The sequence below is a fragment of the Capra hircus genome, chromosome 13, assembly GCF_001704415.2.
Source record: "Capra hircus breed San Clemente chromosome 13, ASM170441v1, whole genome shotgun sequence".
NCBI classification, from domain to species: Eukaryota; Metazoa; Chordata; class Mammalia; order Artiodactyla; family Bovidae; genus Capra; species Capra hircus.
In genome coordinates, this window is record NC_030820.1 from 23,095,259 (window position 1) to 23,110,814 (window position 15,556).

The following is a 15,556-nucleotide window of genomic DNA, read 5'->3' on the forward strand; positions in this document are numbered from 1 at the left end:
ATTTTTTCCCCAAGTTTAGTACATATTACAGGTCTTTGACACTTGAGAATTTTTGAGCTGGAAACAAGTTTAATAAAATGTTAGCTTTTAAAATTAGAATCCTCTGTTACCAATACAAAGAGGAAAACACATCAAATGCGAATAATAAGAGATTCTAATTCAGGAGACTCAGCAGAGGAAAAGCAAGCCTGGTATTATCCTTCACAAAGAGCCAGAGGGCTGGGTTTCTATTATGTGGTGTATTTAACATTAACTGCACCATTGCTCGGAGAAGGCAATGGCACCCCACTCCAGTACTCTTGCCTGGAAAATCCCATGGATGGAGGAGCCTGGTAGGCTGCAGTCCATGGGGTCACGAAGAGTTGGACACAACTGGGTGACTTCCCTTTCACTTTTCACTTTCATGCATGGGAGAAGGAAATGGCAACCCACTCCAGTGTTCTTGCCTGGAGAATCCCAGGGATGGGGGAACCTGGTGGGCTGCCGTCTATGGGGTCGCACAGTCGAATAAGACTGAAGCGACTTAGCAGCAGCAGCACCATTGTAACCCTGCCTAACTTTTTGGTTTCCACTGGGCAATCCTCTTCTGCAGCTCAGAAATTTTAACTGAAGTCTCCAGCTGACTTGCTAGGCTTGTCATTGACAGGCTCCAGTATTCCGAGACTGCAAACAGGGATGATGTTCTTCTTTCTTGAAGAACATTAACAATCAAGACATCTAGGTTTCTGTAAATCTCACCAGTATCCATTACAGAATCTGTCATGTAATGTTTTTTTCAAAAGGAACTTGTTCATCCTTTCTCTTCCTCTGCATTCCCTATGTCTATCACAGAGCCGGACACACAGTAGGTGCAAATAAACACACTGAGTTGATAATTGTGCATGAAAACACCCACCTATGGGGACTAGAGCTTAAAGTGGCAGAGGTCAAAGAAACAAAACCTATAGCAACAGTAATGGTGGAGGCTTCCGGGAGAGCATTCATCTTGAAAGACATCTTAAAAGAATGATCATGGAGAGACATTGTCCCAACAATGATCGGAAGAATATATATCAACTCTGAGCATATCACAAACCAAAGTAATTTTAACAAGCACTAACAAGTTGGAGAAAGTTCTGAATCTGGAAGCCCTGGGCATACATACACGCACGCGCACACACACAGGTTTACATATGTATGTTAAGTGATACTCTTGTTAATAATGAGTGTTCTAGAACAGTTGCTTGACTTTAACAGCAGGAACTGTTTTTTAAAAGACATTCAAGGAATCAAAACCAAAGGAAAGACAACAAATGTTTATGGAGACAGCAGGGAAGCTTCTCGGTTTTAGCAGCTGGCTGAGGAGGTCAGTTGTTTAATCACGATGTTCTGCTTTGATCAGATGGATCCATACTGACCTGTTTTCAGGTGCAGCAATACGGCATTTACAAACGCAAGGCAGGTGGTGAACACTTATGCGTTTGATTTAACATGAAGGTTTGAATGTGAGCTGGATGGTGGGCTGCCTTACTACACATAGATTTAAGTCCTCTGTCCAAAAAGCAAGCACTTCAGAAAAATAAACACAGCAAGGCAACGGGAACACGGAGGGGCCTGGGCCCCTGGAGCAATCCAGAGTCTCCAAAAGACAACGAGACTTCGGATCATTGACCCCACTTTCCAAACCAGACTGGGAAAAGAGAGTTCAATTTGATACTAGGTGACAATTGATAACTGTTACCTGTTCTGGCCACAACGAATGAAGTGTCTCAGGAGAAGTGACTCCACAACAGAGGAGCTGACACGACCTCCCCTCCAGTCCGGACCCCAGACGGTGCTGCCGCTGCCGCCCCCGCCCCCGCCCCCGATCCCACCCACGTGCAAGCGGCACCACCGCCCCGGCCCCAAATACACAAGTGCATGAGGCACCGCCACCCCACGAAGTGCACGCAGCACCTCTGCGTGCCAGGCTAGGTGTATGCAGGCGCCCGGAGGCACCAACCCAGAGCCAGAGTTGGCACAAGTTCCTCCCCTTTTCCAAACCGAGTAGGCAATACAGTGGGTTGAGCCTCACATATAAGATCTTGTCTTCAGTTAGGGGCCCTGCCCCAGCTGAAAGTATTTTAAGAGGTACAGACATTGAGAAACGAGCCCAGAAACGGGGAGGGAGGCCTGAACCCTCGGCCCTCCCTACCTGCTGATTCCGAAACCGCAGAGTCCACCAACCGCAATTCGACCCGCAGTAGGTGGAATCCGTGGATGCAGAGGAACTGCACATATCCGGTTCACGGAAATTACTTTAAACACCCGCTTAAAAAACATACAGTTGCCAAAGAGAAAGCAGCAATCTAAATGCCAAAAGCACCAAACATGGCTGAGGGAAGGAGTGGTGTTCAAATGATTAATTACACTCACACTGGTTTTCCCTTGTACTGATCTCTCAGGCTAAGAGCTTAACAGACTTGCCAATTAGTTACATGTGAATCACCCTCCAGTTGCCTAATCTGCCTTCAAAGTTTGTGCTCAGCTATTTGCCCTTACTTAAATGTCAACTTACACGGTTTTGTTTTTAGGGAGAAGAGAGAGGGAAACCAGCCTCCTGTCCTAATATTTCAGCAACTAAGGATCTAATGGGTCCCTTTTAGATTTCATTTAACAGAGCTGGTTCTCAGAAGAAATATGACTTCACTGTGGTAATGAGTTAAGGAATCTAACAAGACCCTGTTGCATTGGCCCTGAAAGTCAGTTTCTATGAAATGCCAGTGTAGCTATTTTATTAAAAAAAATTTTTTTTTAAAGGGGGGAAGGTGAACAAAGGAAGAAACACACTTGAACGCAGCATCAGAGAGAGGAGATTTTCTTAGGAAGTCAGTTATCAGTTGGTCTTCTTTTTAAAGTACACAGTTTATTTTCACATGGCCTCTTGAAATGTAGTTAACAGTTCTTAAATAATGGAGACTTATTCCTTTTTATTTTATATGAAATATATTCTATATACATATATATATATCTTCTAATATATTGCTATTCCAAAATTTATCCTTTAAAGGTGACTTGCTTTTGCAGCAGTAAATGTCAAGTCCACGTGTGACTGAAGTTCTTGCTCTCTTACACACGAAGCCCACACATGAATGCTGGCTCCACCTCAGTTTTTAAAAGCAAACCTCGTGACCACATCCTCCCTGCAGGCTTCCCCTCCACCCTCTCTGGGGCGCACTGGAGCCTCTGCTCAGAACCTGGGCCTCTAGGGAACCTGGGCCTGGTCCACAGAGGAGGGAATGTCACCCGCAGCCTGGCCAGCGGTGTGTGTGGGGGGGGAGGTGGGGGGGGTGGGTGTGGCTGTGTGTGGGTGTGTGGGTGTGTGTGTGGGTGTGTTAAGTCGCTTCAGTTGTGTCCAAATCTGTGCAACTCTATGGACTCTAGCCCACCAGGCTCCTCTGTCCATGGCAAGAATACTGGAGTGGGTTGTCACATCCTGCTCTAGGGGACCTTCCCAGCCTAGGGATCCTTTTTCAAAACATGGTGGCTTGAAGGCTTCTCAGGCGTGAATGAGCCTATGAGAAATTCTTGAAAACTTTCAACAGTAGGACAGGACAGGAAGGCCACAGATGTATAGCAAAGTCTATTAACTAAGCTTGATTTGCCTTGGGGACCTATTCTTTAAGAGAAAGTACAGGATAAGCTGTGTCAATATTCACCTTGCAAGGTCACCCAGGGAATAGGATGCGTGATACAGGATAAGTTAGATTTCTGGTTTGGGGCAAATGAGAGAAAGTGTTTACTAGATTTAAAATAAATCGGTACAGGAATTCTCAGCAGTCCAGTCCTTAGGACTGCACACTTTGACTGCCAAGGGTGGGGTTCCATCCCTGGTCAAGGAACTAGGATCCCACAAGCCACGTGGTGTGGCCAAAAAGTAGAAATTAATTAACTGATTACATTTAACAAGTCAGTATTCACACAATAAAATGACTGGACTGTCATAAAAGACCAGGAAGCAGCCCTGGTATCTCCTGACTTAGATTTCTGCTCTTAAAAAAAAAATCCTTGGCCTTTATGAATCTGGCCGGCTCTCTGAAAATCAGGTAACTGACGCCAGGTGTGCTTTCAGGAGAAATGGCCGTGCGTCAGCAGGTCCAAGAGCCCACGACTCGATTTTAGAAGTCAAAATTGACAACCGGGCAAACATGGGGAGGAACAGGGCACAGCTTCACGTGGTGGGGCACAAGAGCCGGAGCTCGCAAGCACAGAAGGGTCCCGCAGGCTGGCGGGCTCCGGCTGGCGACAGCGGCGCTGCTGTCACTCAACCTTTCTGCACCGCAGGGCCCTACGGGGGCCTCGGAAAAAATGCAATGAAATTACAGTGAGATCATACTGATAACGGGCCCTAACCGAAAGAACCTCTTATTTCAGAAAGCACACTGAAAAAGTCTTCTAGAAAATGAAAGTTACTATTATCTAATTACTTGACATGAAAAAAACATGAATTCTATTTTACGGAGCAAAAGGCATGAGTGAAACCCATTTGAGATAAATGTTATGAAAGCAGCTCACCTGGAAATCCTGATCATCGATTCCAAACCTCTCCCGCAGGTTACGGAAAACCATGGGGCAGTATTCCTTAAACTTGAAGTGGCTCGGCATGTTTTCTCTGAAACAGTCAGATTGTGGAATAAAGTTCAGATGGACAAACAGTGAATCTGCCACCATCCTGCTCACCTGCAGCCAATGACATGCTTGGAGCGCCCCACCCACAGAAGGCACAGATGGGCTTCGAGCGAACTCGCTTGAACACGCTTGTGTAAGAGAACTGAGGTCTATAGCTGCTGCAACGCACAGTAAGATGCGGGGGCAGAAGGGACAGACGTTCAGGGGGGACAGTAAAAGAGAAGCGAAAGGCTTGGAGAGTGAGGGAAGGGCAGCAGACACAGCACAAACCATGCCCCCCACCGGGTGGAGTGAAGTGGAAGTCCCCCGGTCGTGTCCGGCTCTTTGTGACCCCATGCACTATACAGTCCGTGGAATTCTCCAGGCCAGAATACTGAAGTGGGTGGCCTTTCCCTTCACCAGGGGATCTTCCCAATCCAGGGATCGAACCCATGTCTCCCGCATTGCAGGCAGATTCTTTATCAGCTGAGCCACAAGGGAAGCCCTCTAATGGGTTACCTTCTGACTAAAGCTTACGAAACAAGACCTTCTCTCACTCCTGGCTCGACCTGTTTTATCTTTTATGTAAATATCGAATTCTAAATTCACATGGAAAGATTCCCCTCAAAAGGTCAACCTTTAAAGAGCATTATGAGAATAATTAACACAGCAGCTTCACGTTAGAACATGGCCCTATTAAGAAATTTCACAGTTGATCCTCACGTGAGAGAGATTTCTCTGGGGTTCATCCCACTCATTCAGAATTGCTTCCTCCCTTTTGTTCACACATGCACACATACACACACCCCTCTATCGTGGTACTCTGTACATACGACAGGAAATGACGGTAATTTGTACATGTGTCCATTTTCAATCACTTGCCTGACTGTGAACACCCTGAGGGCAGAGTAGTCTTTAAAAAAAAAAAAAAAAAAATTTTTTTAAGATTTTTTTTTTTGATGTGGACCATTTTTAAAGTCTTTAAAAAAAAGTTACCGAATTTTGTTACAATATTGCTTCTTCTTATAGGTTTTGATTTTTTGGCTTTGAGGCATGTAGGACTGTCAGCTCCCTGACCAGGGATCGAACTTGTGCCCCTTGCATTGGAAGGCAAAGTCCCATCCATGGGCCACCAGGGAAGTCTCAGGGCAGGATATTTCTTATCCATCCCTGTATGTCCGGCTCTCAGTGTAGTGCCACAGAAGGTGCTCCCTAATGATGTCTAAAATGACATTCAAAAGAGGGAGAAATAGTCTCGATGCCCAACATGGCTTCCAATTACATTTTTAAAAAATGCACCTTAATTCCTTATTGTTCTAGGAAGCAGTCATTTCTGTTCATGAAGGAATCATCAGCAGAGTTTTGTGTAAGGTCTATAGCTGAGGTCTATAGCTGCTAAAAAAAAATTCCAAGCAATTTACAGCTTCAAACATTTTAATTGTAATGAGAATATCACTTTTAACATATAAGATATTCATACAGAACAATATGCCATATGGCAAAAAGATATTACCCAAGAGGGCCTGCTGTTGCTTCTCTGAAAATGACAGATGGTTATGTTTATCACAGGATTAACTTCATCAGCAAAACTTTACTCCCACCCATTGAAAAATAATGTGATTATAGAAATTCACAAAAACCATACTCCTGGCAGCCACGTCAGTTCTACAAAAGGTCGTGCTTGTACTTACTTGTTAAAAAGGTGATTGTCCACCTTTATCTTTGAATAGGCTTTGAAGTCATCTGGCATCAACATAACAGGGATTTGAACATGGCTCAGTTCATTGATCTAGGAAAACAAAATAAACGGCACAGGTTGTTAGCATCTAGGTGGGAAGCACTTATCTTGAACACTTCATTTACCAAGGAAACCTGGTGGATGCTCACCCCTCCCAGACCACTTTCCTCCCTGCTCCCATCCTGCAGCGGCTTCCCTCGCTCTCTCCTATGCCACCACCATGGTCTCCCACCTCACACCCAGCTCCGGCTTCCCCTGCTCATCCCTGCCTGGCACCGGCCTCCAGGATGGCAGGGGCAAGAGAGGGGTTCTGGGGGTGAACCCTCACAGCCAGCTGTCCCGGCTCCTCTCTATCCATCTTCCCACGTCCTCTCCAGAGCCTCAACCCAGAGCTCCTTTGATCACATGTCCAGGGCAACTTCCCTCTGTAAATACTACCTGAGAAAGAGGGCCTTTTAATTTCGGATATAAATATTTGTGGAGGGACTTCTTTTGTTGGTTGTCCAGTGGCTAAGACTTCCGGTTCCCAATGCAGGGGACCTGGGTTGATCCCTGGTCAGGGAACTAGAACCCACCTGCCACAATGAACATCGAAGACCCTGGGTGCCGCAACAAAGACCCAGCACAGCCACATAAAGAAAGAATTTGTTGAATTAGTGGATATGACTGTTTCTTTATACTTTGGAGGTACTTAAAAGGTACACTGTCATCCATGCAGTCTTTACCTTTCTTATGGGACCTAATTTAAAAATAAATATTAGGGTTAGGGTAAATTCCTGGTAAATTCCTCTTCTGAATTTACCAGAAGAGGAAACTTCAGGAAGAAAAGAAAAGAAACATATGGCCATGGGGTTAGTTGACAGGGAAGTGGGTTGGACAGGGGTCAAGACAAAGGCACACCTTTATGTGGTTACAGAGAATAAGAGGTTAATCATCTTGGTTTACATTCCCATGAATGGCTAGGACAGCTTTTGACACCTGACTGAAAAAGCTGAACCTTCTCTTGGTTAATTATTTCTGTATTTAGCTCCCAAGTGATAACTCCCTGGTTACTAGTAATAAAAATCATGTTAAAGGTTTATGGGTTCAGTCGTTAAGTTTGCAACCCCACGGACTGCAGGCTTCCCTGTCCTTCACTGTCTCTTGGAGTTTGCTCAAATACATGTCCATTGAGTTGATGATGCTATCTAACTATCTCCTCCTCTGCCACCCTCTTCTCATTGCTTCAATCTTTCCCAGCATTAGGCCCTTTTCCAATGAGTTAACTGTTCGCATCAGGTGGCCAAAGTATTGGAGTTTCAGCATCAGTCCTCCCAATGAATATTCAGAGTTGATGTTCTTTAGGATTGACTGGTTTGATCTCCTTGCAATCCAAGGGACTCTTAAGAGTCTTCTCCAGCACCACAGTTCGAAAGTATCAATTCTTCGGCGCTTGGTCTTCTTTATGGTCCAGCTCTCACATCTGTACATGACTACTAGAAAAACCATAGCTTTGACTCTATGGACCTTTGTCAGCAAAGTGATATCTTTGCAAAGTAAATGGAAGATGCATGGCAGGGGTTCTTAGTTTCAAAAACAAAAAGCAAAATGAGTTTCTTGATACATCAGAGTTGTTAATCCATTGCTGGTTTCATAGAAAGTACAGGAAATTGTTAAGACTCGCTCCTTCCCATAAAGTGAGTTTAATCCATAGGGCATGTGGAGACCATTAAGTAAGCCTGAAAGGAGGGGCTTCTGTGAAGATAAATGCCAATTTCACAGTTTGGGTCGAAGGATAGCTGGGGAGCTCAGCCCAAGACTGCAGCACTAAACTAGAACTCTCGAAGGAAGCAAAAGTGGTCCCAACGGCCAGGGGAAATAAATGCAAATGGTGCGTGGAAGAAAGCACTCCTAACACAGTCCTTCAGGATTCCCACAGATGAAGTGCAATCAAACTTGGGGGCACAAAGAAATGAGAGTTAACAGAAAACTGATATTATGTTCAAGACTTCAGCTAGTAGAACAATCAGATACAGAATGGGAAATTAAGACTATGTACAAAATGTGTGAAGAAGGGACTTCCCTGGTGGTCCAGTGGATAAGACTCCAAGCTTCCAATTCTGGGGGCATGGGTTCGATCCCTGGACAGGGAACTAAGATCCTACATGCTGTGTGTCACAGTGAAAAATTTAAAAACAAATAAAGAATAGTGGTTATAGTGCTCATGTCCTGTTCAGGAGGAGACGTGAGAGATTAACTGTAGATGTTAAGTATTATGCCATAAGTTTAAGGGCAAACATTAAAAGAATAAGAAACACAGTGTATAACATCCAAACAGAAAAACAGAGTAAGAAGAGAAAACTCAGTTAAAAAAAAGGAAACACAAGCAGGAAGAAAGAAATTTTTGCACAGCAAAAGTGGGACAAATAGAAAGTTACTGATAGAAATAAATCTGGATATATACATAATCACAATAGGCATAAATAAACTAGCAGTTAAAACTAAAGGTTGTCAAAATGAATTAAAAACTATAAGTGATGTGCATGAGACAACTTAAAACATAATTTGTCAAATACATCACAACTTAAGGAATAGAAAAAATATATTACATAGTACTAAAAATTGCTGGAAAGCTAGCCTAGTTTTATTAATATCAAATAAATGAATAAGACAAAAGCATTACTGAGGACAAAGAAGGTCTAGACACAGTGATAAAAGGTTCAATTAGCCAGGAAGGCAAGATTCCAACGGTATAAGGACCTAATTAATCTGAGAGTACAGAGCAAAAATTGTTAGAACCTCAGGGAAAATGGGCAATCCGTTATTAAAGAGGCACATTTGCATACGCTTTTATTGATATAGTTCAGACAGACACAAAATGAAGAAAGTTAGGGGTTTAAACAACATATTCAATATCATTCACTTGGTATCTGTTACACACCTATTATTGCCAAGTATTATTCTTCCAGACGCTGGGGATACATGGTGGAACAAAACAGATTAAGATGCCTGCCCTCTGGAGCTTCTGTTTTAGTGGGAAGAGTCAGAAGATAAAACAATAAACTTAGTAAACTACCATGTTAGAAACGAATGATCTACTAGGTTAAAAGGCTATAGAAAAAGGAGAAAGAGTAGGACAGGAAAACTAGGGAATGCTCATCAGTACAGGGTGAGGGTCACTGAACTATTTAAAATAGCGTGGATTCCAGTAGGCCAAGGTTTGGAGAAGATGAGATTTAACATGCCAGTGCAAAGGCCCTGGGGTGGGGACATGCCTGGAATGCTTGGAACAAGGAGGCCACTGTGGCTGGAACAGATTAATGAGGGGAGAGACAGTAAGAGCTGAGGTTACAGGTAAGGGGAAATGGTTTCCGAAGGGCCTTGCATGTCACTAGAAAGACTCTGGCTTTTACTCTGAGAGATATGGGAGCCCTTGCAGCTCCTGGGTGATAAAGCAATGAAATCATTTAACGCAGGGTTTAAAAAGCTCATGGGGGTGGGGCAGGGGCACAAGCATGGAAATAGGGAGACCAGTTACAAGCAAGTGTAGTAACAGCCTGGTTTCTGTTGTTGCCATTTTTGTTGTTTTGGCATGGCACGCAGGATCTTAGTTCTCTGACCAGGAATGGAACCCAGGCCCCCACCAGTGGAAGCCCAGAGTCTTAACCACCGGACCACCAGAGAATTCCTGTAATAGCCTGTTTGGGCCATGATGACAACAGTGTAGTCAGAGACAGGGAATCAGATCGTGGGTATTTACTGAAAGTAGAGATGATGTGATTTTCAGCAGTTCTGGGTGGGGGAGTGTCAGAAAGGCACTTTGGTCTAAACAGTCAGAAGATGGAGCCGCCATCAGCCAAGATGGGGAGACTTCTCACTGTGTTCCTTTTTATGCCTTTTTAAAAAATTCATTTTATTTACTTTTGGTTGAATTGAGTCTTCGTTGCTGCACTTGGACTTTCTCTAGTTTTGGCAAGCGGGGGGGCTACTCTTCATTGTGGGGTTCCGGTTTCTCACTGCGGTGGCTTCTCTTGTTGCAGGGCGTGGGCTGTAGGTGCCTAGGTTTCAGCAGTTGCAGCAAGTAGGCTCAGTAGTTGTGGCTCGAGGGCTCTAGAGTGCAAAGGCTCTGAAGCTGTGGCTCACAGGTTTCATTGCTCCTCAGCATGTGGAATCTTCCTGGACCAGGGATCAAACCCATGTCCCCCGCCTTGGCAGGCAGATTCTTATCCACTGTACCACCAGGGAAGTCCTCTTTTTATGTTTTTTGATTTTTGAATCATGTTGAAGAATTGCTTGTTCTAAAAATTAAGTACTTTAATACTTAAAAAAAAAACCACAACCCTATGACAGAAACGTACATGCCAGCTATCAGCAATAGTTATAAAATATATATTATATCCATGTAATACTTAATGTGTCTTCCCTGGTGGCTCAGTGGTAAAGAATTGGCCTGCCAATGCAAGGGACATCGATTTGATCCCTGAGTCAGGAAGATTCCCTGCAGAAGGAAAAGACAACCCACTCCAGTATTTTTGCCTGGGAAATCTCATGGATAGAATTATATTATGTTGAGCCCTGCATGAATTTTTGGATTGGATACCACTACCCTCATTTCTGGATCCACGCTGACTTTCAAGTGGTATTTGTTTTTGTTTTTTGTTTTTTAACATAACCATTAAGATTTCAGTTTCCCAAAGATTATCATTGTACTAGAGGAAGTAGCATGAAGTTGAAATTGTGAACTCCCTCAAATTAGTAGTTTGCATGGTGTCTCGCAGATGCTGAGATCATCATGGTTCCCTTGAAATTTTAAAATATCCCAGGGCACTCCTGGGGAATTTGCTGCATCGCCCTGGGCACTTTGGCGCATTTTGGGGACCACATGTATAAACAGCAGCAGATGCTTAAAACAGCAAATGATAAAATATAATTAGAGAATATTTATGTTCCAAGATAATCAAAATAATCCCCTAAATGCATTGTACTGGATTACAACCTACAACCACTTTATATTCACCCCAAACAACCTTAATCATTAGCCCATATAAACTGATGGTCTCTATAACCTCTTCAAGTAAATCGTTTTCTTGGGATAATGCTGTATCAGCTGTATTTGTGCAAAGCCAAATTAAAATCTGTTGCTATGAAATTATGGTAATAACTTTATCAAGCATCAGTTTTAGCCCATTCTAGACTATTAAAATCTCCTTTGTGTTATGGCCTATAAAAACTTATGAAACTTCCACTTAATCAAGACACTAGACTAACTTAAAATCATATAATCTCTCCCATTCAGTTTACTCAAGTATCTTACAATATTAAATAATTCTCAGAGTATATCTGTGAAAAATTAACATCTATACATCTTGATGCTAGCACTGGACTGTCAAAGTTCAGAGGGAAAAAAAAAGAATCAGAACTGAAAACCAAGTCTTGTGACAAGCACAGTTAGAACAAAGCTGGATAGCAATTAAATCCATTTCTCAATATCTTGTGGAAATAGATGAGAAATAAAAGCAGAGGAAATTTATAGGGTGACAAGGAAAAGTGAAGGAGCAACCAACTTCATATTCACCAAACTAAATAGAAGTTGGAGAGAACATAATGATTCCTATCACATCTCGGCTTCTAGCAATTTCTGAGAAAACAAAACCCAGTCTAGAAGTGGGAACATAGAAATCCATCCCCCCCTCCCTCGTGCTGCTGACATCTGTGTTGGTAACAGTATCTCTTTGGAAAGCCAGCGGGAAGAGAGACACTTTGGGGATCCTTTTTGCTCTATCTGGTTCCTGCTCAGAAAAATGTTTTGTGGTAAAAGCATGACAACCTTCCAGCCCCAGTGGAATGTGTAATCTGTGAATTTCCCTCACTGATATGTATTCCACATCCATCCTTTTCATGTGAGCATCCACTTTGCTGGCTGCCATGCAGAGACCTTTGTTCATTCTCACACTGTGTCTAGAGAGGTCCACACATTAATGGAAGAAGTGCGCAATGTCAAGTTCCAACAGTGATAGGTGTTGGGAGGAAGGAGGTCATCAGACCATGAGCAAGCAGGACAGAGGCAGGACCAGGGCGGGGGTGGAGGTGAAGGAGGGGCCAGCCTGGAGCGGAGGGGGCAGGGGGAGGGGGTTTCCAGGAAGCAGGGTCGAGGGTGCAAGGCCCTGAGGATGAAGGCATGAAGTGGAGTAGGACGAAGATTGGAGTGTGGCAGCGGGAGATGTCAGGGGGCCTCAGGTGGGGGGATTAGTGGAGGACAGCAAAGGAAGCCAGGCCCGGGACACTGAGGAGGGGAGGTGGGGGAAGGCCGACCTGGGCCGGGCTAGTTTCTCAGAAGCCTGGAAGGAGAGAGACGGTGAGGATGGAGAGAGGGGCTGAGTCCAAAGAAGGGATGTTCCTTCCTGGGGAGGCTGGGGTCACTGGGCTCCAAGCCTGCCTGAAGGAAATGGGCTTTGGGGAGGCAGCCCCTCCAAACAGCCAACAGGTACATACAAAGTGTATCTAAGCAACAATGTCAAAATAATAATTTTGACTCACTAATTCTGCTATTGGAATCAACAGATTTTTGATAGCACTTCCACATTGATTTTACTTTCCCCCCACAACCACACCTCTTTTATAAAACAAAGAGAAGGCCAATAAACCAGCGACTCTCAATTCCTTTCCTCAATCCCTCTCCCACTTTTCCTACTTTCACTGACTTTCTACCGATCTGTGGCCAACAGTGTTTTACAATAAAGTAGGCCGTCCCATCGTTTTGCTAAAAAAATGGAGAAGAGGGAAAGGGGGCCCTGAAGAAGTGGCGGAAGCTGACCAGAGCGGAGAGGGGTTCCCGTCCACTGGCTCCTTTTTTCCCTGAGAAGGAGGAGCCCTGAGGCTCTGCTGAGGAGGGAGGCATGTGGCGGCTTAGAGGGAACACAGACAACTGGAAAAAGTGATTGCAGACGTTGGAGAACAAGTCTGAAGGGAGAAACGCGGCTGGGCTTTGGGCACAGTGATAGTCAGTGCACAGGGTGCCAGGGGAACCCAAGGAGTGATATTCCCCAGAGCTGGGCTGCAGGGAGCTGGTGCTGATTAGGGAGGACCAGGCTTCTTCAGGTTTGAGGTTTTTGCTAGTTGGAATGAGCAGTGAAGTTAATTCTAGGATAATCACTCGGAAATGGAAAGTCAGTACAAAACCCTCCTCCCTGACCACAGAGAGCCTCAAGCTGCAGCTGATGGAGCCACGAGCACACAGAGTGAAGGATGAAGCTGGAGTCCAGACACTACGTGTCCCGGGAACTCGGGGCAGCGGGCTGGGGCAGATGCACAGAAGGGCTTCTGGGAGGCAGTGAAGCCCGGCGTGGCTCTTGAGGGATGGAAGGCATGACTAGTGTTTCATTTCAATACATTTTGGCAAGCTCCATCTTCACAAACCAGGAGTTCCTCCCACGAAGGAGGGAACGCTTGGCCCTCATTATTAGAGGAAAAAAGAGACAAGAAATCAAAGCCGACTGCGCTTATAGCTTGGTTTATGGAGAATCATTAGATGATGAAATCTGGGACTTCCCTGGTGGTCAATTCTGAAAGAGATGGGAATACCAGACCACCTGACCTGCCTCTTGAGAAACCTGTATGCAGGTCAGGAAGCAACAGTTAGAACTGGACATGGAACAACAGACTGATTCCAAATAGAAAAAGGAGTACGTCAAGGCTGTATATTGTCACCCTGCTTATTTAACTTATATGCAGAGTACATCATGAGAAACGCTGGGCTGGAAGAAGCACAAGCTGGAATCAAGATTGCTGGGAGAAATATTGATAACCTCAGATATGCAGATGACACCACCCTTATGGCAGAAAGTGAAGAGGAACTAAAAAGCCTCTTGATGAAAGTGAAAGAGCAGAGTGAAAAAGTTGGCTTACAGCTCAACATTCAGAAAATGAAGATCATCGCATCTGGTCCATCACTTCATGGGAAATAGATGGGGCAACAGTGGAAACAGTGTCAGACTTTATTTTTGGGGGGCTCCAAAATCACTGCAGATGGTGATTGCAGCCATGAAATTAAAAGACGCTTACTCCTTGGAAGGAAAGTTATGACCAACCTAGATAGCATATTCAAAAGCAGAGACATTACTTTGGCAACAAATGTCCGTCTAGTCAAGGCTATGGTTTTTCCAGTGGTCATGTATGGATGTGAGAGTTGGACTGTGAAGAAGGCTGAGCACCGAAGAATTGATGCTTTTGAACTGTGGTGTTGGAGAAGACTCTTGAGAGTCCCTTGGACTGCAAGGAGATCAAACCAGTCCATCCTGAAGGAGATCAGCCCTGGGATTTCTTTGGAAGGAATGATGCTAAAGCTGAAACTCCAGTACTTTGGCCACCTGATGCGAAGAGTTGACTCATTGGAAAAGACTCTGATGCTGGGAGGGATTGGGGGCAGAAGGAAAAGGGGACGACAGAGGATGAGATGGCTGGATGGCATCACTGACTCGATGGACGTGAGTTTGAGTGAACTCCAGGAGTTGGTCATGGACAGGGGAGGCCTGGCATGGTGCAATTCATGGGGTCGCAAAGAGTCAGACACGACTGAGTAACTGAACTGAACTGGACTGAACTGGTGGTCTAGTGGCTACGACTCTGAGTTCCCAATGTAGGGGTTCCCTGGTCAGGGAACTAGATCCCTTGTGCCCCAAATAAGCCTTGGTGCAGCCAAATAAATAAATATGAAAAAATAATAAGATGATGAAATTAAGAGAGACCCTTAGTGGTCCTCCAGTCTAAGCCTCACTGTGCAGATGGGAGCATATCCTGATACAGCCGGGCCTTCATCATCAAGGACGATTTGACACTGACTTGTATAATATTAGACAGCTACCAGCTACTCCATGGGCGTTTTGTCCAGACTGCCTTTCCTTCACGATGCCTTCACATTTCTTTTGAGTTTCTCTTTCCCCCCAAATCCTCTCCCCATACCCCTCAGTCAGGTGAGTAGCTAGATTTAATGACTTGTAAACAAACACTTCACAAATCACAGGACCTACGCTTAAAGGAAGCTCTTAATTAGTAGACGATACTTTCCGATAGTGTGTCCATGAGCCCCCTCTTTTTTCTACAAGCACATTTTATTTTTTTATATATGGGACTCACCAGTCATTCATCAGTTTTACAAGATATATTCATTACAGCACTGCCTGATAAAAGGCCTGGATAATTCTCTCCTGTAACCTA

The 15,556-nt window shown here is 44.4% G+C and overlaps 1 protein-coding gene across 1 annotated transcript in view; it reads right to left on the bottom strand.

Annotated features, from left to right (window-relative positions):
• PIP4K2A (phosphatidylinositol-5-phosphate 4-kinase type 2 alpha) overlaps positions 1–15,556 on the bottom strand; it is a 181,936-nt gene that overhangs the window by 66,149 nt on the left and 100,231 nt on the right. Inside the window, exons 2-3 of the mRNA XM_005687933.3 lie at positions 6,318–6,415; positions 4,534–4,630 (exon numbers count right to left, since the gene is read on the bottom strand). Of these exons, the coding sequence (XP_005687990.1) occupies positions 4,534–4,630; positions 6,318–6,415 (195 nt within the window). The remainder of the gene's footprint in view (positions 1–4,533; positions 4,631–6,317; positions 6,416–15,556) is intronic.